This window comes from Setaria italica, chromosome IX (assembly GCF_000263155.2).
Source record: "Setaria italica strain Yugu1 chromosome IX, Setaria_italica_v2.0, whole genome shotgun sequence".
Taxonomy (NCBI): Eukaryota; Viridiplantae; Streptophyta; class Magnoliopsida; order Poales; family Poaceae; genus Setaria; species Setaria italica.
Genome location: NC_028458.1, coordinates 20869717 through 20895382, shown reverse-complemented (window position 1 = coordinate 20895382; position 25666 = coordinate 20869717). Strand labels below are relative to the sequence as shown.

Below are 25666 nucleotides of genomic sequence, written 5' to 3'. Positions count from 1 at the left end.
TGTTGTTGGCTGGCTATAGCTCAGCTACAGCTATCACTACTGAATAGGATGCATGTCAATTAAGTAGGTTTGCCTAGTAAATTTCAAATCTTGCACTTGACACATGTGCTTGCATTTTTTATTCTATCCAAAAAAGTTTATGACAATACTGTTTTAATGGTAGGCAATACGCCCGTTGTGAGCTAGGCTCCTTTGGCGACATCATCAATATCAAAATCATTAGGTCATTCTCTCATAGGGGTTCAGTGTGTTGTTTATAAAGTCGAGTATATGCAGTATATATGAACGTTTGTGGCATTGCGTCTATATTGTGTGTGTTTTTAAAAAAAATATATGACATCACTCGATTTCCTAGGATTAGCCAAAGTTACTTTGGATGTCGCGTGGATGCATTTTTTTTATTTTGTATAACCCGATGGACAACAACAGTGCCGCAAGCATGCGCAGAGATGTTATGGGTCCGCCATTGTCGATTTATCATAAATGGGCCAAATCAACCCCAGTGAAAAGCTTAATTGGGCTTTCACCAGGTGCTAGTGCTACATTGTTATGTTGAAATAGGCCCACTACTTTTAAGGCTGGACTTGTGATAAGTATGGGCCTTTTTAGATTGTTGGACCATCTACTATGTCTTCAAACGAGAAAAACGGATTTCCCTGAAGGGAGGTCGCCAGTTTTTTTTCTTTTTCATGAGTGGTGTTTCAATTTCAAACAGGGCCTCTGAGTTGTGTGCACCGAGTCTGCATGAGTGAGGGAGGGTGCCCCATGTTGTCATGTGCTCAGGGCCTGTTAGATTATGAATTTTACTTTTGCGGACATTATTATTTGCAGAAATTCCGATATTTTTTTCAGAAAAAAAATGTAAGAATAGATTGCGAACCCAATTTGAAATCTTGCGATTTTAAGTATTCTATATAGGCTTTTTGATAACCGGCTCTGGGCTGGCCGATAGGCCCATTGGCTCCACTTTCATGGGCCACCCTACACGCCAAGCCCACTTCATGGTCCAAAAGGGCTGTCAACACTCAACACATCAGGTGATCTGGTCCACAACCTGAAGCCCACACAAGTGACTGGTCTTATTACGCGCCGTCACTATTCAGTCATTAATGTGCTGCAACTTGCAAGTGAACATCACTTATCTGACGTCAAGTCGTCAATAATGGTTTACGCAGTGTAAAAAGATGTTTACAGTTTACAACTTTAAAAATTTGCTTTTTTATGTCAAAAGCTAGTGTATTTGTGACCGGAATAGTCTTTACTCTGCCCCAAGAGGGATTTTCCGTCGTACATTTTGTGCTTTTACCGTGGCAGTTTCCCTCCTCCGGATGCACCGCAATAGGTGTAAAGCCTCTCATCCACCGTCTTTACCGACAATTGTACAACAGTGGCTGGCCATTTCAGATTTACCAGTCGTACAAAACATCGTCACTATAGTTTTTACTTCGGTACTTGGTAGAGAACTATCGGCAACTGGGCAACAAAATTATCTAGGACCAACTTTCCCGGCGGTTGTCGTGCAAAAGCTTTACCTAAATGGAGTACTGATGTGGCAATCGTGAGAAATTCATTATTAAATTCACAAATAGTTTTAATGATGAAGTTGCTGATACCATACCACACATCCAACTGTCCAACACATCAGAGACGGCCGCACACAAGCATTAAGCCAACAACTTTATCACAAGCGAGGAGAGATCGACCTCGGCCACGCAGACCTCAGTAGTCAGTACCGTAGCGAGTCCGGAAGCGCGGTGATGACGCTCTTGACCTGCAGGTACGGCGACACCCATGTTCCGGCCGAAGCCGCTCATCTTGTACCCGCCGAACAGCGGGTCGAACGCTGTAGCGAACGTGACCTTGATAAACCATTTGTTCATCATTTTAGGGATTCAATGACAACATGATCATTGGGACTAACAAATTGGTTAGAACATGTCTGGAAGGTATTTTAGGTTCCAAGGAAGTAACCACAACTAAAGGCAAGTGAAGAAACGAAGAAATCCTGGAAAGCACACCATCGAATGTTCCGATGGCCCTCCAGATGAGCGTCGGAAGAAGCGTCGGAGCAATTGGTACGCTGTGATGAAGTCAAGCCAAAGTCAACCAACGGATGATCCTATGGCCCCTTTTCTAGTAGCGTCGGACAAATTCTAAGGGACAGGCTTGAAAGACGAAGAAAATCAAGTAGCACCAGATGATCCGATGGAGGGCACAAAAGGAGCGTCAGATAAAGCATAAGGTTTCGGCAAAAAGCTCTTCAACACCGGATGATCCGATGGGTGCATCGGATGAAGCATCGGATTAATTTTGGATGTGTCAGTGAAAAAGTTGGGTGTGGGGAGCCAACGGCTAGTTGCACCGGATGTTCCAATGCATGCCAGAAATAGACCATCGGAACATCTGATGGTATACTTTTTAACTAGCCGTTAGAGCAACAGTTCTTTGAGCCCTTGGTGCTATTTATACCCCCACCACTCGCCCACTTGAAGTTGCTGGAGTGTCTAGGGATGCATTGAAGACCAAGACTCATTAAGAATACATCCAAGCCACTAAAAGTGTTTAAGTGATCAACCAAAGATTTAGCACAACGTAGAATAGTGATTAGTGCTAGGATAGACCTAGAGAGGAGTGAGTGCAAGGTGTGCCAACCTTGTGATCAGGTTCTAGAGTGAACTACCGCTGTACAAGAGAGTGCCGGCGTCTTGAAGCCTTGGTGGCTCACCGGTAAGTCTTCGACCCTCTGGCTTGGTGTGGAGCAGCGTCGACAACCTTGTGTAGAGGACGTGGAGACTTCTTACTTTGTGAAGAAGCTCCTTAGTGGAAATGGTATGAAGGTGACCGAGAAACTCTGGCGTGTGGCTTAGTGGCCGAGTCTTTGTGGCAACTCAAGGGGTGCCTTGGGAGAGACTTGGTGACCGGGAAGCAATACTCTTATGTGAGTGCTTCAACAACGTGGACTATTGGTGGCTTAGTGCTTACCGATACCACGGAAAAAATTCTTGTGTCAAGAGTTTGCTTTCTCTCATCCTCTCCTTACGTTTCCGCATTTCATACTTGCAACTTGTGTGCCTTTACTTTCCTAGAGTAGTATCTTGATAGGATTGGTTATAGGTTGCAAAATTTTGTTTTGGGATGAGGATTTCACACTAGATCAACTATAGATGGTACATTTAGATAGCATGATCTAGTTTATATTTTAATGCAAAGTAGTGGAAGCCATAAGTACCCTTAGAATACAAGCACCGATGTAGTAGCAGTTGACCTACACGGTGCCAGCCCGCACCGACCGCGACACCCGGTTGGCGACGTCGAGGCTCCTGGTCACGATCCCGGCGGCGAGGCCGTACTTGGTGCAGTTTGCCTTCTCGATCGCCTCATCCACCGTCCTGGAAGAAGAAATCAAGCGCAATGCCTTGTCAGTCAGAGTGGAAGGCTGAATAATTCTGATCGATGTGCGTGAGATTCCAGAAGCGCGTACTTGAACTTCATGAGGGACATCACCGGGCCGAATATCTCTTCCTGGGCGATCTTCATGTCCTCCTGGTGATTCAATCAATTAATCCGGGTGAGTACGCGACCGTCGAACAGTGTAGAAGTGTATTCCGAGCAGTTTGATCTGTTGCGCTTGCTCTAGAAGTTACCGTGACATCTGCAAAGATTGTAGGCTCGATGTAGTAGCCTTTGTCGCCGGCCGGCTTGCCGCCGGTGAGCAGAGTCGCACCCTCGCTCTTGCCATGCTGAATGTAGCTGAGGACCACCTCAAATTGCTCCTTATCAACCTGCCACATCGAAGAAACATTTCCAGGTTGGTATTCTTCTGATACTAATCTCATGTTCAGGAATGATGGATGAACAAATTAAGATAAACAGTTTGATGGTTCCTGGGGACTCATGTTGGTGGTTGCGTCGAAAGATCTCCAACCTTCCAGTTCTGGGCGGCCTCCACGGCCTTCTTCACGAACTCGTCGTAGATCCCTTCCTGGACGTAAACGCGCGATCCGGCTACACAAACCTCGCCCTGTGAAGTTCAGAGGGTCAGCTCATGGGCATATGTTCGGAATTATTCTGAACATCACCTGTTGAAGATTACCAGTCCAGCACAATGATGTAGTACCTTGTTGTAGAAGATGGCGAGTCGTGACAGGTTCACGGCCATGTCCACGTCGGCGTCGTCGAAGATTATCAGTGGCGACTTGCCGCCGAGCTCCAGAGAGACCGTCTTGAGGTTGCTCCTCGCGGCCGACTCCATGACGAGGCGGCCAACTTCACCTGAGCCGGTGAAAGACACCTGCAATATGACAACATTTTGGTGAAGAACCCAACCAGAGCACATTTGGGATGGAAACCAGGTAATGGTCAGCGTGTTCTGACGCTGTCGACGTTCATGTGGGAGGTGATGGCCGCGCCGGCGGTCGGCCCAAACCCCGGGACGGCGTTGATCACTCCGTCCGGAATGCCGGCCTGCGCGATGAAATTCAAAGAAAAGAAACGTATATGGACTCAATTAGCAATTGTGATTCAAAACATTTGCCAAATGTTCGTGTGGAAGAAAACTTAAATTAATACAATACCAGCTTGGCGAGGTGGGCATAGTAGAGTGCGGAGAGGGGCGTCTGCTCGGCGGGCTTGACGACGACGGTGCATCCGGCGGCGAGCGCGGGGCTGACCTTGAGGAAGAACATGAGGGAAGGGAAGTTCCAGGGGATGATGATGCCGACGACGCCGATGGGCTCCTTGAGCGTGTACCCCTGGTACTTGCCGGAGAGGCGCAGCACCTCGCCGTGACCTTGTCGGCCGCGCCCGCGTAGTAGCGCAGCGTCTGCGCCGCGAACGGGATATCCATGAGCTTGCCCAGCAGCAGCAGCTTCCCGGCGTCGGCCCCGTCCAGCGCCGCCAGCTCCTCCGTGTGCTGCTCCACCAGGTCCGCCAACCTGTTCATGGTCCGGCCCCTCTCCTGAGGACGACAACGCCATTACCAAGTTTAATTTGCCGGGAAAGATACAGTGAGTTCTAAACCTCAATAGTGTTCCTGCTATTACAGTGCAGATTTTCATGCAACAACAAAACGCAGGTGGTGCAGTAACTAGTGGGGATTCGTGAACGGCTGCCATTTTTTCTGTTTGAATTGATGATATGATTTCACGGGGCGTTTTACTTGCATAGCCTGACATGCGGGGCCACGTACGTGCCATGGTCAAAGGCCTCTCTGGCGGCCTTCACGGCCAGGTCCGCATCAGCTTTGTCCGCCTCTGCGATGTGGGCCAGCACATTACCCGTCCGCGGGTCCCGTGTCTCAAATGTATCGCCTGTAAATTCAAATCAAATTCCTAAACAGCCCGCTACGTCTACCTGTTTAAGTTAAAAGTATTTTTCACTAAGCTATAAATTCAACGTACTCCCTCCATTTCTAAATATGTGATGTTTATGACAAGCTAAAAACTGTATATTTAAAAACTCAGGGAATATTTAGCAATTAATTAATTGACTTGGACTTGCGGCTAATGTGTAGTTAATTACTAAAAAAAATATGTAACTGAAAAAATGTTTATAGATATGGGGAAAGAAAGATGAGGTGTATGTACCCGAGACAGGGTCAACAAACTCGCCGTTGATGAAGAGCTTGGTGAACTTGATTTCCGGCACCACAAGGTCTGCTGCATTGCCACTGCTGTTGCAGTCGTTGGTCGCCATTGATGCCGGCCTGCGTATGCCAAACAACTCACAGGAACCTTCTGATTCTTCTCTTCTGTCTCTGAGGTAGTCTTGAATACGCTGGGCTTCTTATATAAAGACTAGTCTAGCTGTGAGGACAAGTCATTGTTGCCACGTACTACGTCAGGATTGACTTATACTGGCACAGAAAATTTAGCGTGCTGGCAGGCGTGATTGGCACCTGCTAGCACAAAGCTTCTTTGGGCCGGTGGGGGAGCACCCGCCAGCACAAATGCCACTGTGCTGGTGGGTGGCTTATGTCGCCCGCCAGCATAAACCTCGCCCAGATATGGTTGCGGGCAGCTTATTTCACAACCAACCTTCCATTTGGAGCTTGCTCGAGATGAGTTCGGGAAAAGCTTCAAAAACACCAAATCTAAGGGGAAGGTTTTGCTCTTATTTCTTTGGAGGAGGTGGCTATATAAGGTGAGTTTATGCCATTCCAACCTTCCTTTTCAACTTTTATCCATCATTTCTAGCTTCATTAGGTTGTCATCTAGATCTAGATCTGGACCTAGAACAGAGAGGAGGGAAGAGAGAGAAAATAACTAGATGTGGATTATTTTTTAATAAAATATGGTCATATTATAACCATTACAATGCTATATTTATCATTTTAATATAATATAGAATTGAGTTTGACTACTTATTTATTATTACATCCATAATTTTAATTAATGAAGTTGATTGAATTAATATATAATTGAGTTTGATTTTTTTCCTTCTTCTTGTTAATTATTACATCCATGGTTTAATTGAGTTTCATTTAGGGTAGTATAGAATTGGCTTACTTATTAGTTACTACATTCATAATTTAATTGAGTTTATAGAATTGCGACCCATAGCTCATTAAATTAGTTAATATAACATGCAATTGTTGTCATAGGTTGTTAAAGATGGAAATTTTAATATACATACCATCTCCAATACGTCTTAAGGGTTCCATATTGTGTAGTCAGCGATCGACTTGTCGAACAGCTGATTCGTTTCCTTTGATTGTGTAGACGTACAATCATATCCACACTGTACGATGCCATTTTTCGGCTATCAAGAGATTGTTTAAGTGCACACACGGTTTGCATGTCCAAGATATTTCGAGTTTATAATTTGGGATAAGATTTGGGAAACCGTCTCAACCATAGACAGTACTAACCTGCTAGAGGATTCGTTCTTTACTCAAGTACAATGGGGAATATGTTCCGAAAAGCTTCAATGAAATTCAATTAAATATGGGTCCTTGAATCAAGACTCTGTGATATAAATCAATAACCTAAATAGCACATGCTTGGTGTGTAGGCTTAATACAGACTCTAATTAAGCTCATATTTAGTTACTACGTACCTCTGTTCCTTTTTAAATGACGTTCAGACCAAAAAGTTTAGCCTATTTCCAGTACAAAACTCCTGTCCGAAACGACAAACATTCACATACGGAGATCACATCTCTACGAGACTACAACTCTTCGAGCAATTTTTCTTACTCAGAAACTTATGTTTAATTTATTCTCCACGTTATTCTCCTATCATATATCTAAGTTTTATTGTCCAGTGAACGATGCTGACTACTGACACTGGTTATAGTAGTTGTAATTAAACTATTCAAGATCCGTCGTCTATCAAGCACAAACTATCTTTTCGAAGCCTCATCCCAAATTAACTAAGTAATGGTTTCAGATTTGCCACATCTCCTGGTATATTTTGGTGCTGGTGAAAAATATATTTGGTGTTTGTTTATAATGGATGATGCCCATGAGCCTCTTCTGTATCTTTACTAAATGTTTCGTCAGACATTGAGGTTTCACTACCCACGAGTATTGAGAAAGCTAGAAACATATTGCACACACATTTATTTAGGAAGGAGATAAACGGACGATGAACATGTTCATGAAATAGGTCGGACATCAACCGAAGTAAACCAAAAAAAAAAGTCATTATTGAGCCAACAAAAATAAGAAGTCACTGTACGCTTGGGCAAGTCACTGCGGCATTTCTACATCAAATCCAAGCACGGACGAATTACTCTGAGAAGGAAACATGTTCCTGATGTGTGTTTTGCGCTGCGCGTTGTTCATAGAATCAGAAATCCGAGCCAGGGAAGAGTGGTAGATGGGTCACGATGAGTCGGTGATCACTATCTTGTCAGCGGATACTTCTTCAAGGCCGCCCATGCCCATATCCTTGCCAAACCCTAGAAGTTGAGTGCCAGGATCCCGAGAGCAAATATATTTTCCTTGGTTTTTTCCTCTCGAAAAAATAACCACGTAGTGTCATGGTCCACACCCTGCCGATTCGCGATTCATACAATGCTCCACGCATATCGGACACTGCGACCTCTCTGCTTTCCAGTCTTGTCGTGCCATCCCGGCGTTGGAGCCTAACGTGCTCAGCATGCCGCCGGCCGTGCGAACGAGGCTCGCCACCACCATCTCCCTCCCCTCCGACTGCGTGCCGCTGCCGGCTCCGGGCCGCCGCGTGCCGCTCTCCTCCTTCGACGCGCACTGGGCGGCGCTCCCGCCCGTCTGCCACGTCTTCCTCTTCCCCGCACCGTCGCCACCTCGTCCTTCCCAGGACATAGCGCGCGCGCTCAGGTCCTCGCTGGCGGCGGTCCTCCAGGCGTTCCACCCCCTTGCCGGCGAGGTCGCCTACTCGCCGGACTCGCGCACCGTGTCCATCGTCCTCGGCGACGATGCCCGCGTCGCGTTCGTCGAGGCCGAGACGGATCTCGCGTTCGCGAGGCTCGTCGTGGAGGGTGCCGAGTACGAGCAGGACGTTGACGCACTCCGGCAGCTAGTGCCGGACATCCGCCGGGACGAGCTACCAGCGCCGGTGATGGCAGTGCAGGTACGCGCTACATACTATACGTAGTACGTAGGCCCCGGCCGGGATGTCACGTAACGGTGAAAACGTGTGCGCGTGCAGGTGACGGAGTTCGTCGGCGGCGACGGGTGCGTGGCGGTGGGGCTGGCGGTGCATCACGCTGCGGTGGACGGGCGTGGGTTGTGGCGGTTCATAGAGATGTGGGCTGCGGCGGCGGCGGCAGCAGCAGCGGGGGTTCACCAGGGCCGTGTTACCGGGAATCCGGCACCGCCGCTTCAGGACCGCAGCCTGGTGAGCTTCGACGGCGACGAGGAGGTGGCCGGCGTGTTCTTGCGGCAGGTTACGCCGGACTTGCCCAGAGTTAGCCATTTGCCCAAGGTGAGTTGCTGAAACTGCTTCGATTTTCTGCAGTTCTATAAATTAAACATACATTAGCTCTATTATGCATCAATGAAATAAGTAAAAAGATAAAGTATATTCGTCGGTGAGTTGTGATCTGTAGCTGCTTCCAATCAATGAGTTGTCTGTAGCTGCATCCAATCAATGTCTTTCTTTCCTTTAATGTTCAATCTCATACTGTATTAATTAGCATTCAGTATATTCCCTCTTGGCTCCGATGACTCTCTGTATCAAAGGTAGGGGTGGGACTTCGGACAGATTGAGGTCCCATTTGATTACATTTGCTTATTTTTAGCACCCGTCACATGAAATATTTAGATACTAATTAGGAGTACTAAACGTAGACTATTTACAAAACCTATTACATAAGTGGAGGCTAAATAGCGAGACGAATCTATTAAATCTAATTAGTCCGTAATTTGATAATGTGTTGCTACAGTAAATATTTGCTAATGGCGCACGTTCATTTTACCGGCATCCACGGTGCGTCGCCTAAAGCAGCGTCTCGCCGCCGCCACAGGCGTTAGGACGCCGCCATCAACTTTCGCCGCGCTGGCAGCGCACGGGTGGGTTTCCCTCGCGCGCGCCAGCGGGTTCACCGACGGCGCCCCGGTGTTCGCCGCCTTCCTCGCCGACTGTCGCGCCCTCATCTCGCCGCTGGCGCCGGACGACTACGCTGGCAACTGCGTCGTCCCGTGCATGATCTCGCTGAACGGGGAGGAGCTCGCCGGGGCAGACGGGCCTGCCCGGGCGTTCTTGGCCATCAGGGAAGCCGTGGAGGATGTCAGGCGGGACCCGCTCGCTGACTGCAGCCGGTGGATCACCAAGTTCGACGAGATGTCAGGCGGGCCGGCCGCACGGTCGTTCTTGCGGGGTCGTCGCGGTTCCCCGCGTACGCCGTGGATTTCGGGTTCGGGAGGCCGGTGAGGGTGGAGAAGACATCCCTGAACCACGACGGCGAGATTTCCCTTCTCGCCGGCAGGGAGGCCGGCTCGGTGCAAGCGTCGGTGGTCCTCTCCTCGGACAAGATGCCGGCGTTCCGTGAGATGTTTGGGGTTGACGTATGATTCTTGCCCACTCGATGCAATACCCATGCGTGAGCTGGTTCCCGGGTTCTCGATTTCGTTTTCCACTTTTTTGTCCTTGGCAAAATTCGGTCAAAATTTCGGACAAAGCTAGAAACACAGGCGTTTGCCGCGCCACCTGTAGAGTAGACTGGCACAGGATATATTCAGTTATGTGGTATGTATATGTAACATCATACAAATATTTATCTCTCTTTTTAGTATGATGATAAGCTTGAACTGATCTTCCTCCAGCTACTGCGACGCTCATCAGTGTCCATGTTGGCACTTGCAATTTAAATAGCTCTAAGAGGAGCTTTAATGAAATAAGGCTGATTTGTTCCTAGATTCACAACTCTGATGTACTGTGAGTTTGGAGATTTCTGAACAGTTATCTATGTAGCTTATTTTTTCGCTAGTCTTAAAGTTATATTGTACTATCATAACATAGGAGAAGGAGATTCAGGGGTGCATGCATGTCTGAACACTGAAGGAAGGGAAAGTTTGATTTAGAAGCCGAACATGCAATAGAATTTTTCTAAAGAAATTGCTCAACTAAGTCTTATTTGGAACATACGAATAATAGGGTTACTGAAATCTTCTAAGGTTTAAAGGGAAGTTCTGACACAATATTTAAACTTTGGCATCATAGTCCCATTTGACATGGCAAATTTTACATTCCCATATCATTACATTTGCAAAAGCTCTTTCTCATATATATTGATAACTAAAAAATGAGTGCTTGAAAAAAATGAGAGCCGTCCATCCGGCGAAATCGGACGGTGGAAACAAAGGAAGTACCATGAAGCACCAAAAGAGAAGTATCAAGAAGTACCAATTTGGTAGGACCAAGTCAAAAAATAGTGAGAAATTACTATAATGACCTTTTTAATTATGTATAAATCTATTTAATTATTTTTTGGTAAGAAGGATAAGAAGGGAAAGTACCTGCAAGTATCACTAGTACTTTAAAAGCATTGTAACAAAGCTCATATTCAATTTTCATACTTTTATAGTGTCAGTTGGTAGTTAAGTACCAGCAGCTCGCGGTAAAAATGATAGCGGTCAGCTTTTGAGATCCCACCTTTGTTCTCCGAAAGCTCAAGCAGAACATATTGATAGGTTTTAAAATTATGTTCTTAAAAGCAAAGTTAATCCAGATTCTAAGTCTTATGTGCTTAAGAGTACAGTTTAAATACTACATTTAGAAAGAACAGTATAATTTATTTGGTTTTGCTAAGGTACTCCCAAATGAACGTGGACTGTCCATTTGGTTAGATTTGGATAACTATTACTTCCTAGGAGGTAATAGAAGAAATATATATTTGTATAATTTTTAATTTAGAAAATATGATAAAAAATGCAAAATATCTTTCTTCAATTAGATCTGATGCTGTTATAGATGCAAAGGATCCAACCTATCACGGTAGTTTCACGTTAAAGCAGATCTAACAAATTTCATATATATGCCGCTTTTGTTAACGTGACATGGTGCAAATCCCTGAGATTTTGTAACGTGTTTTTCACCTGAAATTATGGTGACATGGTGATGGGTTAATACGTGACATGGTGCACACCGCATGCAATTCTGTAACATGATCTTTCATCAAAGTGATAGTTGCATGCGTAAAAAATATTCATGACTCAGTGAAGGGCCAGAGATCGCATTTTAACAATTGCATGCATGGACTTCTTCAAAAGAAAAAAAATGACGGACAAAAAAATCCCTCAAACCGTATCTCTCCATGATAACGGCGCCGGCATGCATAAACTTCAAAAGAATAAAAATGACGGCGTGCATGCTCGCATGCAGTTTGTTTGGAAAACCCATGATTTGAGGAGGATCTCTTGCACGTCACCGATTTATTTTCTAATTGATGTTTTTCTATTTACAAAATGAAAAGGCCCATCGTACCTCTTTGGAGGTTAAGAGGTGTACCTTAGCAAAGCCCTAATTTATTACTTAAGACCACTACATCATTGTTGTCCATTGTGGACCTTAGTTGTTATTATAACCAGACGATTTCAAAAGGTAAACTAAGTTATATGAATAAAGAAATAAGTTATATGAATAAAGAAATTTTAGAATGGTTGGAAAAAATAAAACTGAGGTGTAAAATATTACATGTCTGGGACTTTTGTCAGCCTGGTAAAAAGGTGGTTCATTGTCTGATGAGGTAAAGTATACTTCATATTCCAATACCTCACTCTCTTTTCAAACAAAGTACTGATGTCTCAATCCTTTTTCCCATGGAAAAATGATAAATGCACCTGGCCATCCTATGTTATACTTGATTTGCGTAGGTACAGTACAGAATAATGGGAAAGCATCGATCTTGAGTTCTTAGGTGCATGTACACATAACACATCACATAGATAATGTATGTAAATTTTATAACAGTTCATTGGTCACATGACTTTTGTTAGAAGTACTACACAGAAATTGGCATAATACTGAATGCCTTGTTGGATGACTGCACCCTGGTGAAGTTGCCATAACTCTGAAGTGCACAAACATATTCCATGCACTAAGCATCAAAGGCATCGCAAAGAGACGTAGAGACTCCAACATCACCGGTGAGCTCATGGCCCCTATGACACCGCTGCAGCTATTGGCTTGGATTTGGTGGCACAGAGAGGAAGGGAGTGGCTGGCATGGACTGGTCGCAGTGGAGTTTACGATGAATGATGATGAACAGGGATCAGGCAGGTGATGGATTTGTTGCTACTATTTTGTTAGATTGAAAAAAGGAAGAGCAGAGGGGATGGAAGATGCGACCCGAAGAAGAGATCCATGGAAGGAGGAAAGGTGCTGCAACAAAGACAGATACTGAGGATCGGGCATGTCTGGTGGTAGCTCGAATTGGATGTTGAGGTGCAGGAATTGCGGGTCAACTGCTGACGCGGCAATTGGTAGAGGGGAAGGAGGAAGAGAGGTCAACTGCTGGCTTGCTGCTTTGGTGAAGAACTGGCGGCCACCGCAGGGACGCAGCATTGACGCCAGAGAGAGATCGCCAGCGGTGGCAGGGCGGTCACTTGATCAGCGCTGGCGGCGTGGGAGGCGAGGGTTGGCGAAGAGCGCGTAGGCCGCAGGACGAGCAACGGGAAACGAAGAGCCCTCGCGAAGACTCGCGAACGCTATCGCCGGAGGCGCTAGAATGATGGACGGATGGAAACTTTGCCCGGGATCCGACGGTAGTAAAATCAGGATAACGTGGCCTGATGATATGCCTTAGCGTATGGTGCTGATTTCGTTATAAAGGCAAAATTCGGTCAAAATTTCGGACAAAATTTTTCAAAAAAAAACATCAATTTAAATTTCTAAACTTCTAATAAACAATGATGTGTAACTTGTCCCATTTATAATTTTCTCCCTACCTCAATGGTTTGCTTCCCATTGGCCGGTCAACAGGTCCCTGATTCGAATTATGTTCGCCTGTTTTAGGTTTTTTTTTGTCACAACGATGTAGTGGGGAGCCCACTTGTCAGTGGTAGGGAAAAAAGCAAAAGAAGACGTCAGAGGCAGGAATCGAAACATTGTGCCCAAAGAACATCCAAACCATTGCACTCCACGTTGCTTTTAGGGTTAATTGGATCTATATCATTACAATTTGCAAGTTTTTGACACATCACCATTGTTGTTGGACTTATAGGATGCATGCCATTACAATTTCGTAGTAGTTTGAAACATACCATTTTGTAAGCCTGGAACGTTGTTCGACCCACCTGCAGACATACGGTTACTATACGGAATCTCGTATGGTCGGAATTGCTCCAGTCCGAACGGATAAGGAGGCTAGGTTGGTAGCTAGCGTCGCATACCCGCCTCCCTTCTTGCATAAGCTGCTTGTGCCGCCACCCACTAAGCTTGCGACGCCACCCACTAAGATTCACTACAAGAAATCTGCTACCTATGACGAACCAAAAAAATATCATAAACACTTTTTTGTCATAAATTGTGATTTATGATGCGGGATTGACGAAAACCCTTCATCATTAGTCGAGCATCATAAACCGCGACTAGTGACGTCCTTTATTTTGTTGCGTCACTAAAATTATGACGCCTACGAATCATCAACCAAAAACATCATAAATTGGATCGTACTGTTTTGCCACGATAGATAGAATCTGATGTGGCATCCGATGCGGCATGATAATTGTGATAAATTGTTTTTGTCATAAAATGAATCTGGCTCATTTGTTGTTGGATCGAGCCCAAAATTGTTCCCACAGGTCAATGTTATTCAGCTAACCTAAAATTTATTCCGATAGGCCCATTTGTTAGTGGGTTGAGCTCAAAATTTGTGTGACACATGACAATATTATTCAGATAGCCCAAAATTGATTCCAGTAGGCCCATTTGTTATTGGGTCAACCCTAAAAGTTGTGCAAATTGTTTGCAGCCCTATTAGTCATGATTTATGAATGAAATTGACCTTTGACCCAATTATATATGGGCTAAGCCCACTTAAAGCAAACATAAATTTAACCAATTGAGCCTGATAAATAATTGATTTCATTTCAATTCCGATCAAGTTGGCAAAATAATAAACATAACATATATTTATGTATACAAGAAAATAAATTATTGTTTCCCATCAAGACAACCACTACTGTTCATCATATATCACAAACTATTACAAGATAACTGTCTCGCAAAGAATAAAGATTAACAAAGCTACGTCCAGGTCATAATCTCAAGAAACAAAGTAGAGTATTGATCTTAACCTCTTGTATAGGTTAGCAGTTGACGAAGGAGTGCTTCACTATCTTATGTTACCTTCTTTAATTTCTCAATATCGGCTGACTAGAATTTGAGAGTTGATTCTAATTCTTCTATCTTCTTCTTCAAGGTAGCTAACTCTTACTGGTGAGCAACAAACTGTTGTCGAAGTTGTATCCCATCCTATTTGTCAGCGTCAACTTGCATCAACACTGCCCATAAGGATTTGGTAGAGCTTCTTGAGTACTCCGCTGCCACATCACATTCTTGTTTGCAAGAAGCACCATTGATTTGAGAACTTCCAGCTAGCAATAGTGGATCCGAAGTCAGATTGTGATCTTGCAATTGATTTAAATTAAGGAAAGAAGGAACATCAATAATCATCGTATGTTTAGTTTGTTACCTTGGAGCTGGACTGAAAAGGAGCGATTATAGATGTTGACCCTCTAGCTGGCTGAAATAACTTCAGCTGATGCATTTGTTTAAGTATAAATTAAGAGCGGACAAATAAACAAGTACAAGAACATGTGGAAAAGGTTGAGATTATTCACAAACTGAAGCAATTTCATCTATTAAATTCTACAAACCACGTAAACAATTTGACTTGGTACAAAAATAATTATTGAAAAAGGTGATAGATAAAGGGGATCCGCTGGAGCAGTAATTTTTCACCAACTCTACTAATAAGGTACAACAGATCCAAATTCCCAAATCTAACTACAATAGTGAAAGCCAAAGAGTACAGTGAAGCAATCTAATAATTTCATCTATTAAGTTCTACAAAGATAAAGGGTATTTGGTGGAGAAATAATTTTTCACCAACTCTCGCAATAGGGTACAGCGGATCCACATTCCCCAAACCAACTACAATAGTGAAAACCAAAGAGCATGGGGAAACAATCTAATAATTTAATCTATTAAGTTCTACAAAGATAAAGGGGATCTGGTGGAGAAGTAATTTTTCACCAACTCTCGCAATAGGGTACAACAAATCCACATTCCCCACCAACTGCAATATTGAATGCCAAAGAGCATGGGGAAGCAATCTAATAATTGAATTTAGCAATATAGGGAGGAGACCGCTGACCTGATGAACATGGAGAGAAGGCGGTGCCGAATGCCTCCTCGATGGAGCAGCCTGGGCATGCGCCATTTCCTTGGTCTTCTTTGCATGAAATCGAGCACGACAACCGATGGTGGTAGCCTCGGGAGGCCGATGGAGCGATGGCCTTGAACCATCTTGTAGCCCACCGAAAGTTGCTTAGGCAGCCCATCGCCCGTCGAGCTTGACGGCACTGCCGAAACCGCGCTTGCTGCCGCCGCCACCGTTGCAGACCTACTAGGGCTATTCAATGGGAAGAGGAGAGGGGGCTGATTTTTGAATTACCAGGCGGGATATGGGAGGCTTGGATCCCCTCTTTTATTTATATTACTATATATAATGGGGGAGGACCCGGAGGAGGAGTGGGGAATTCAAAATTTCAGATCCCGCCTTTGTGCTTGGTAGTGGGAGACAAAACTTTTTGGAAACCACCATGAGACCTGGGTCACTAGCATGTTGGACCGCTTGGGACTCGGACCCAAGCGTCAGTGACCTTATGTAAATGAGTGGTTCCAGAAGGGAGTCTGGGACAGTCCGTGGCATCATGGCATTGATGAGCACTCCACAGATTATCTTGCTTTGTAGATTCATGTGTGCAGGATGATCCGACTATTACATTCCAAATATGCTTCAGTGCAACAAATTAATAAAATACACTTAAATAAAACATTAAATTACAGTGTATCTGGGCAGAGGCCTCCTAATCTCTACTCGACATTCATAGTCGGAAGCACACGGATCTTCTTGATAACTTTGGGATGGTGGTACCATATGAACACAAAATCCTCTGTGAGTATTCCGTCCGGCAAGATTAGCGCTATGAGAGACATGCACTTCTCCTGCAATTGGGTGCAATTAGTCTCAAATGCGCATCGTAGAAATGTGGTCACAGTTTCCATGCACGCCATGTCCCACATCTTTGACGCACAGTGCAGCTTCAACCATTTGACGCAGTACATGTCGGCAAGTGAGAGTAACACGGGCCAGGCGTTGACAGGGGTGTCCATAAATCAGCCTCCTCTCAGAGTGATCCTTCACACGCATATTTGATCACCAGCGAGAAGCCAGCAGTGTTAGTGTCTTTAATTGAAATAGTTTATGACTTTGACTCCACTCCACTGCCATAGAGCAATGCCTCCATCACATGAGATAGTGCCACCACATCGGCCTGTCTTGCTCGAATCACCCAATCGCCTATGTCGAAGACGACGTCCACAGGGGATTGGGTTGCAATTGTTGTGCATATGCTTCTGTCTACTGATGGAGGTGGAACTTCAATGCAGTTGTCCTCTAGTACTGTAATAGTGCAGGATATGTTTACGCAACCGGAATGGTCCCACACATGCTCAACCTGAATTCAAGTTCCTTTAAATCTTGAACTCGAAACGTATCATCATAATCGGTTGCATCTCCAACCACCGCACGAAACAAGATTGATACCTACGTGTAAGCATTCATAGGGTTGACCATGCAAGCGTATATGTGAGCATGTGTATTCATAGCAATGAGACACCTACCTTTTGTGCGCTGTTCATCATAACGAGGATGACGAAAATTCCTTCTGGTCCTGCTGGTGGGTACCACGGATCATGAATACCCGTAGGGTAGCAACATATCCTCCATTGACGGCCTCTAATCATGAATGTAAAGGATTCCCTATACTGCCCAATAGTTGAGACTGAGAAGTCGATTTGCGACGCAGGGAACATGGTAGTGTGTAATACCATAACTGTAAATGACAATGATCGACTCGTGGATATACTGCCTCTTTATAGGTGGGAGTGTGTCATTCCGAAACGACCATTCGTGGAAGTCTGTTACCAGTTTTGGGTCGACACGTCCCTACAATGGCGGTCATGAACGCCCGTTACTAGTCTTGATTCCCGCCCTTTGGCGGTATTTGGTCCACCATATTCCGCCTAGGCCTAGTCGCATCGAACGTTCATGTTTTTCAGGCTCCGCTGGCATATGAGAATCATCTAGTGCGAATCCATGCCCTTGCCAGACCTTTTCAGCCATGCACCACAGATGAGTTGGACTAGTTATGGCATCCTGCACCGTGCATCTGACAACGTAAGGACTATACGAGCTTATCAATTTGTGCAACAAGACAACAATTATTTTCTTTCTCCAGATGAACGGTGGCAACATCTTTCTTACATTTAACTCACATTCAAAAGGGAACCTATGACTCATAATCTTGCATGAATGTCTTGTGTTGTATGCCGGATAGTCCAGCAACGAAGGGAACATGTTAGTGTGTAATGCCATAACTGCAAATGACAATGATCGACTCGTGGATAAACTACCTCTTTATATATGGGAGTGTGTCGTTCTGAAATGGTCATTCGTGAACATCTTGAATGGACACGTCCCTTCAGTGCGAATATGCACATTCGATCATGAATGCCCGTTGCTAGTCTTTAACGGCCTGTCCTAAAATGCCTTTTCAGTCTTGAATCGCGGCATTTGGTCTAGCATAATCCGTCTTGGCCTTGTCACATCGGCTAGTTCACGTTTCTCAAGCTTCGTGTCCTGCGAGAATCATTTAGTGCGAATCCATACCCTTGGCAGACCTTTTTAGTCACACACCACATATGACATTGACTAGTCATGACATCCTGCACCGTGCATCTGACAACGCAAGGACTATCTGACCTTATCGCTTTGTGCAACCTGCCAGCAATTAATCTCTTTCTCCTAATGCAGTTGATGCCTATAACTGTCACAAATGAACGGTGGCAACATCTTTCTTACATTAAACCCACTGTCAAAAGGGAACCTATCACTCATAATCTCGCATGACTTGTCTCGCAGGAATGCCTTGTATTGTATGCCGGGTAGTCCAGCAAAATGTACACTTGCACACGTCGGGCTTATCCCATGACACCCGTCGTGCACACATTTAATCGATGTGCAAAACTGAAGATTCCTACCTACGTTCGTGCCCGCCGTAGTGCTCAATAAATAGGCAGGTGCACAACATTCTTGCAAGGCACCATCAAAAGGGAACCTATCACTCATAATCTTGCATGACTTGTCTCGCAGGAATGTCTTGTATTGTATGCCGGGTAGTCCAGCGAAATGTACACTTGCACACGTCGGGCTTATCCCATGACACCCGTCGTGCACACATGTAATCGATGTGCAAAACTGAAGATTCCTACCTACGCTCGTGCCCGCCGTAGTGCTCAATAAATAGGCGGTGCACAACATTCTTGCAAGGCAACGCCTACACTCATCAATTCACCATCTTGCATTGTTTGATTGGAGGTACGCGAGCTCATTTTTTTGTCTATCTCGTTTACTATATATGCATGATATTGATATGGTCAGCATTGTAAGCGTATGGTGCCTTTGTTCTTCGTTTGTGTATGTAGTGGAGAATGGCCGGACATGGAAGAGACGGAGCATGAAACTTGGAGGAGTCAAAGAAGAGGGAGCAGCCTACCCCCACGGCATCTCAGCAACAGCCAGCTCTGATGGCACCTGCGCTTCAGCCACTGGCAACGGCACCTCAGCAGCACTCTATCAGCATGGCACCTCCAACTTAGCCTCTAGCAACGGCACCTCAGGATCACCTGAACCTCATGGCACCATCTTTTCAACCACGGCCCAGGCCACCACCTCTGCTGCCGCCCGTTGAAATGCCACTTCCGCGGCCAGCCCTCATCGAACCAAACAAATCACATGATCTGAAATGGTCTGTGTTGGCTTGGCTTTAGCAGTCCGGGATCAACCGTGTTCGTCTCCATGGTATGTGGGTTTGCCCTTTTTTGCTAGATTGGTCATAGGCAATGGACCATTCGTGACCTCATGTTCCATGCGCATACCATCGCCATTTCACCTTGTGTTCTTTGATGTAGTCGATGAAGGAAGCTCTCCAGTCTACGTCGATCATCATGACCTCCTGATTTGGTGCGGCAGGACCTCGATCAATGATTGTTGATGGTGCCGGCTCCGCTATGGATGGCTTGTGTAGCTCATGGATGAAAACCCCTGTTGGAACTTGAGCTCAAGTAGATCCGAGCTTGGATAGGACGTCCACAGCAACATTGTTGTTGCGAACTACATGGTGAAACTCCATACTAGAGAATTTGTTCTCTAGCTTGCGCACTTCCAGATAGTACGCATCCATGTTCTTGTGGCGATCCCACTCATCGTTGACTTGATTGATTACTACCAGTGAGTCGCCGTAAACCAATAATCACTTGATTCCCAGCAAGACTGCTAGGCGGAGCCTGTGCAATAGCGTTTCGTATTTAGCTTCGTTGTTGGATACTTCCCAGAAGATTTGCAAGACGTATTTGAGTTGTTCGCCTTTGGAAGATATTAAGAGTACTCCTGCGCCGGTACCCTTGAGCTTGAGAGATCCATCAAAATACATAATCCAATGCTCTGGATGCTTTGCTAGTGTTGGTAGTTGATTTTCCTGCCATTCTGCCATGAAATCAACTAGTGCCTAGGACTTGATCGCAGTCCTCGACTTGAATTCCAGGGACAATGCTTTGAGTTCTACCGCCCACTTAGATATTCTTCCCATTGCATCCCGATTGTGGAGAATTTCTCCCGGGGGGAAGTCCGTGACAACGGAGATGTTGTGTTCCTAGAAGTAGTGTCGTAGCTTCCCCGAGGTGAGTAGTATTGCGTATAGCAATTTTTGGACTGGTGAGTGTCTAGCCTTGGAATCTGACAGCACCTCATTGACAAAGTAAACGGGCCTCTGTACTTTGTATACATGGCCTGGTTCTGGTCTTTCAACCACGATCACCGTACTGACGGCGTTAGTAGTCGCGGTGATGTAAAGCTGCAAGTCTTCGTTGGGGTTTGGCGCCATGAGGACCGGTGGCTTTGATAGGAATTCCTTTAATTGCAGGGCTTGATTTGCCTCCTCGGTCCACTAAAATTTGTCTTGCCGCTTGAGTAGTTTGAAGAAGGGTATGCCCCATTCTCCAAGCCTTGATATGAATATGTTGAGAGCCGTCATGCATCTAGTCAGCTTCTAGGCGTCCTTGATGTATGATGGGGCATGCATGTTGGTGATGGCGGAGATCTTATTAGGGTTAGCTTCAATTCCTCAGTGAGTGATGATGAAATCGAGTAGTTTCTCGAAGGGTACGCCGAAGATGCGCTTTGTTGAGTTGAGCTTCCACCGAAATGCTTGCAAACTTGCAAAAGTTTCTTCCAAATCCGCAATTAGATCGTCGGGATTTCTGGTCTTTACGACCACGTCGTCCACGTACGCCTCTATGTTGAAGCACTCCTAGATTGCCCCTTGATAAGTATTCCCTACGTTCTTCAACCGGAAGGACATTGTTGTGTAGCAGAAAGCTCCGTATGGGGTGATGAACGCGGTCTTGATCTAGTCCTCTTCCTTGAGAGCTATCTGGTGATACCTCAATTAGCAATCGAGGAAACACAGTAGGGCGCATCCAGTTGTGGAGTCGATGACTTGATCAATCCTAGGAAGCCCGAAGGGATTCTTTGGACAATGCTTGTTAAGGTCCGTGTAGTTGATACACATCCTCCACTCGTTGTTGTTTTTCATTTACACTAGGACAGGATTGGCAAGCCACTCTAGATGATAGACTTCTTTTATGAAGCTCGCTATGAGTAGTTTGGCTAGCTCTTTTTTGATGTCTTCCCTTCTGTCTTGGGCAAATCGTTGTAGGCGTTGCCTTTTTGGTGTAGCTTTTGGATTCACGTTTAGTAAGTGCTCAATCAACTCCCTGGGCACCCCGACATGTCCACTGGTTTCCACGTGAAGATGTCTCGGTTGGTCTGGAGGAAGTTGACGAGCACGCTTTCCTATTTATGATCCAACCTTGTGGCAATCAGGGCTGTCTTGTAGCTATCACCAGTCTCAAGGTCAATGGCTTTGACGCCTACTTCACTTGCCGGCTTGACCTTGGTTGTCCCCGACTTCTTTTCTGGGACCTCGAGTTCTGATAGGGATAGTTTTTTAGATGCGGCGAAGACTTGCATCATCGAATTTGGTACTTGTGTAATTGTTGCTAGCTCCACGGCTTCCGTGTCGCAGTCATATGACCTCTTCAAGTCTCCGCGCAGGGAGAGTACTCCCTTAGGTCCCGGCATCTTGAGTACTAAATACACGTAGTGTGGGATGACCATGAATTTGGCCAATGCTGGTCTTCCAAGGATGGCATGGTACGAAGTTTTGAAGTCTGCTACCTCGAACCGGATGTATTCCGTCCGGTAGTGTTCTTTGGTCCCAAAGGTAGCTGGCAAAACCACCTGTCCGAGGGGTACAACCTTGTTGCCTGGGACAATCCCTTAGAATGGAGAGTTCGTTGGGGTGAGCATATCTGTGATGTCGAGGCCCATCTTCTTTAGTGTCTTGGCGAATAGTATGTTGAGACCGCTACCGCCATCGATGAGTACTTTAGTAAGTCTGGAGCCAGCGATAACAGGGTCCAGGACGAGGGGATACCATCTTGGGTCTGAGAAACTAGTCCATTGGTCCTTCCTAGAGAAAGTAATTGGCACTTGGACCATTGGTTCAATGGACATTATCTCTCTCGAAGGGTGAGTTTCTGGGACCGCTTAGTAGTAGTACCCAGTGTTCCAGCGAAGATGACGTTGATGGTGTTGGATGGGTTCTGGAACTTTCCATTGTCACCATCGTCTTCGTCTTTCTTAGCCTTGCCCTTGTCTTAGGTGCCAGATGGTTCTAGCATGTCCTTCATGACTCTGCGTAGACTAAAGCAATCTAGCGTAGAGTGCTTGTGGTATGGGTACCATGGGCACTGTTTCTTCAGGAGCTCACTGAATGAGGGCCTATCTTGATTCCTGCCACCACCTTTCTTGGATGACTGTGACATTGCCGTGGTAGTATTGTCTTGCTTTCGCTTGCGGTTGTGACCTCCCAAGTAGTTATTTTGGTTGTCATTGTTAGGGTGATCATTGCCGTTCTGGTCATTGCATTGGTCATTGTTCTGATTATTGTTGTTCTGGCCCTTGTTGTGATTGGACTCAAACCTTTTGATCTCCCTGTTTTCTTTATCTGCCCATGCCTGTACCATGATCTTAAGGGATTTGACATCAGCGGGGCATCTTCTGCCGAAGTCCTGGACATCCGGCGGTCGTGGAGGCCGTTTTGGAAGCAATCTATGACGTCGCGCTCCGTGATGTCCATGATTGTGGCCTTCTTGTCGAAGAAGTGACGTAAGTAACTCCGCAGGATTTCACCTTCTTGTTGTTTAACTTGAGACAAGTCGATCCTACTCCCAGGACGCTGCATTGCCCCTGTGTAGTTGGTGAATGCCACCTTGAGGTCCTTCCACGTGTCAATGGAATTCTTATCCAATGATTCAAGCCATGTGAGTGGCACCGCCTCCATGCAGATGGGGAAGTAGATGACTTTAGTGTCGTCATTTCCTCCAGCTGCTTGTACTAATAGCGAGTAGCACCGGAGCTATTGGACTGGGTCCTATTTGCCATCGTACTTGGTGATGCCCAGGGGTTTGAATTTTTTTGGGTAGAATTGTCCTCCTCACATGTCTCGAGAAGGCTGGAAACCTGTCAGAGTCATCCCGTGGGTGTTCGACTTCCTACTCGCGCTCGCAGTGCCGTCTATCAATGATGGTACGGGTGTCGCGGCTGACGTTGATCTTGTTGCGAAGATCATCTACTAGGCATTCATGCTCTGGATTAGCCCCACGGTGATGGCCTCCTGAGGGTCCCGCCTGACTACCCTCTGCTCCAGCTTGACTTGGTCTGGCACCTCCGAGTTAGCTTGGTTTGGATGGAGGACCTCTATGGGTACTTCCATGTTGACTACGCTGGGATGGAAAGCGTTGAACTGATTGTATTGGGTTTTGCTGATCGAGTTGTTCATACGTGCGTTCAGCTAGTTCAGCCAACTGTCTAGTGTACTTGTTCTGTGATATTGCACGGGTGATGAGATCAATGGACGCGATGGTGGCGAGAGGAGTACGATGGTGACGCGTTTGAACTACTTCAAAAGCATTATCCAGGTTCATGATTGGTAGGTCCGCTGCAAGGCGGCGTCTGTGCTTTGCTCTTGCATCTTTTCTTGCTCATTGTCGAGTTCTTTCAGCATCAATTTCTTCTTCGGCAATGTTGGCTGTGAGTTCATCTTGCGAGACATCATCTGGGTGACATTCATGCCGCGGGTTTCTATCTTGTTGCTCTTCTTCGTCGTCCTCTTGTCTAGCGACAAGAGCGAAGAGTTCTCATTCCGGATAGTAGCTTCCCGAGCTTGAAGTGATGACCTCCGTGATGCCACCTTCTTCGTAGATGGGCGATAGAGGAGCTCCCTCCTGGTATGGGATGGTGTCGAGGTAGGTGTTGAGGCGTGAATTGTCATCCTTGGCAAGAGCAGGTGGCTTCATGTTGGGCCAGTAGACGAATCTACCTTGAGGAGTCGATATGATTACCGAGCCCTGCTGCGGACCTGATAAAGGAGTCTCCTCATCCAGATCTGAGTAGTAGTCGAGGTCCTCAATCGTATCCGTATCGGATTGTGATCTGGATAGGGTAGCTTGATAAATAGTAGCCGCGTTGCGGAGTCCGAATGGGAATCGACTCAGGTGGTAGTCTGATTCGCACGATGGCTTATGCGCTAGCTCATGCAGGTCAATCCGACTGACGGGAGGAGCCGAGTTGTACTTGGATTCATCCCCCCAACCTCTGACTAAGTCAGAAATTGAAAATTCATCAAAATTCTCGATGAGATCCTCCAGAGCTTGACGCTGGAGCTTCATGGTTTGCTGCTTCTTCTCCCGGGTCGTCGCAATGTGGCGGACTTCCAGCGCCGTCTGCGACACAAACCAAGGAGCCGAAGATGAACATTGCGCCTGCTTCGAATGCGACATTTGTCTTGATGATGACTTGGGCCATCGAGATCGCTAGTGGATTCTCGGTGAGAGCCCCTACCTGGCGCGCCAGCTGTCAGTGTTTAGACCCGGCAACCTACCGAAGGTGGTGCCCGAGGTAGTGTTTTAGTTAATGGGGCTTGTCGAGATTAGGAACTCGAAGGTGAACATAGACACACAATTTAGACAAGTTCGGGCCGGTAGATTGCGTAATACCCTACGTCCTGTGTGTTGGTTGGATTGAATTGTTTTGGAGGGGGTCCCTGCCTCGCCTTATATTGCCGGGGGCAGGGTTACAGGTCGGTTGTTTACAAGAATACTAGTTGGATTCGACTAGGCGAGTCCTACTCCGATTCTACATGTACTTTTCCTAATCCTCGACCAGTTCCTATCTTACCACGTAGACTACGTTGTCCTGCGCCATAGCCTTCATGTCAGATACGTCTCGGTGTCCAGCCCTGTATTTAAGACTATCCAAACCTTTCAGTGGGCCGATAGATGTATGTACGACAACTAGGGTGAGGCATCGTGCTTTAGAAGAGTATCTCCGCTAGGATGACTGTTTTGCTTAATTTCGTACTGCCACGGGGTTGCCATGAGCCCGTGATGGTAGTAGTATGTCATCGGTGCACCACTTCTATGCCTATGTGTTGTCGTGCTTCGTTCGTTAGAGTGTGTCACTGTACCAATAGTGGATATATGCCTAAGTATCCTTCATTGCTTTGTTGAGTGTGTCGTTGTACTTGTACCGAGAGTGGATCTATGCCTATGTATGCATTTGTATCGTTTGTACTTGGAGTGTGTTGTTTGTAACAAAAATGGTCATGCTTATCTATGTTTTGAGACACATTTGTTCTAAGGGGGGAAAGTCTGTTTCCCTAATTTCTAATAGACCGGATGATAGTGCAAGCAATAGGCCTTCTTGCTTTGTTGCTCTGTTTTTGAACTGACTGAATGAAGGGGGAAAGTCCGTTGCTATGTTTTTGAAC

At 45.9% G+C, this 25666-nt stretch overlaps 1 protein-coding gene and 1 pseudogene across 1 annotated transcript; one reads left to right on the top strand and one right to left on the bottom strand.

The window, feature by feature from the left end:
- Positions 1 to 1726: 1726 nt before the first annotated feature.
- LOC101754744 lies at positions 1727 to 5694 on the bottom strand (annotated as a pseudogene).
- Positions 5695 to 7950: 2256 nt separating this feature from the next.
- On the top strand, positions 7951 to 9316 carry LOC101754343 (phenolic glucoside malonyltransferase 2-like). The gene is made up of 2 exons (XM_022823542.1): positions 7951 to 8555; positions 8634 to 9316. Exons 1-2 carry the CDS (start codon positions 8103 to 8105, stop codon positions 8919 to 8921), a joined length of 741 nt encoding a protein of 246 aa, XP_022679277.1. The 5' UTR covers positions 7951 to 8102; the 3' UTR covers positions 8922 to 9316.
- The last annotated feature ends 16350 nt before the right edge of the window (positions 9317 to 25666 follow it).

Coding starts and splice junctions, on each gene's coding strand:
- LOC101754343 (XM_022823542.1), top strand. CDS start 8,103: ATGCCGCCGGCCGTGCGAACGAGGCTCGCCACCACCATCTCCCTCCCC. Junction 8,556..8,633: donor CGCCGGTGATGGCAGTGCAG/GTACGCGCTACA, acceptor GTGCGCGTGCAG/GTGACGGAGTTCGTCGGCGG.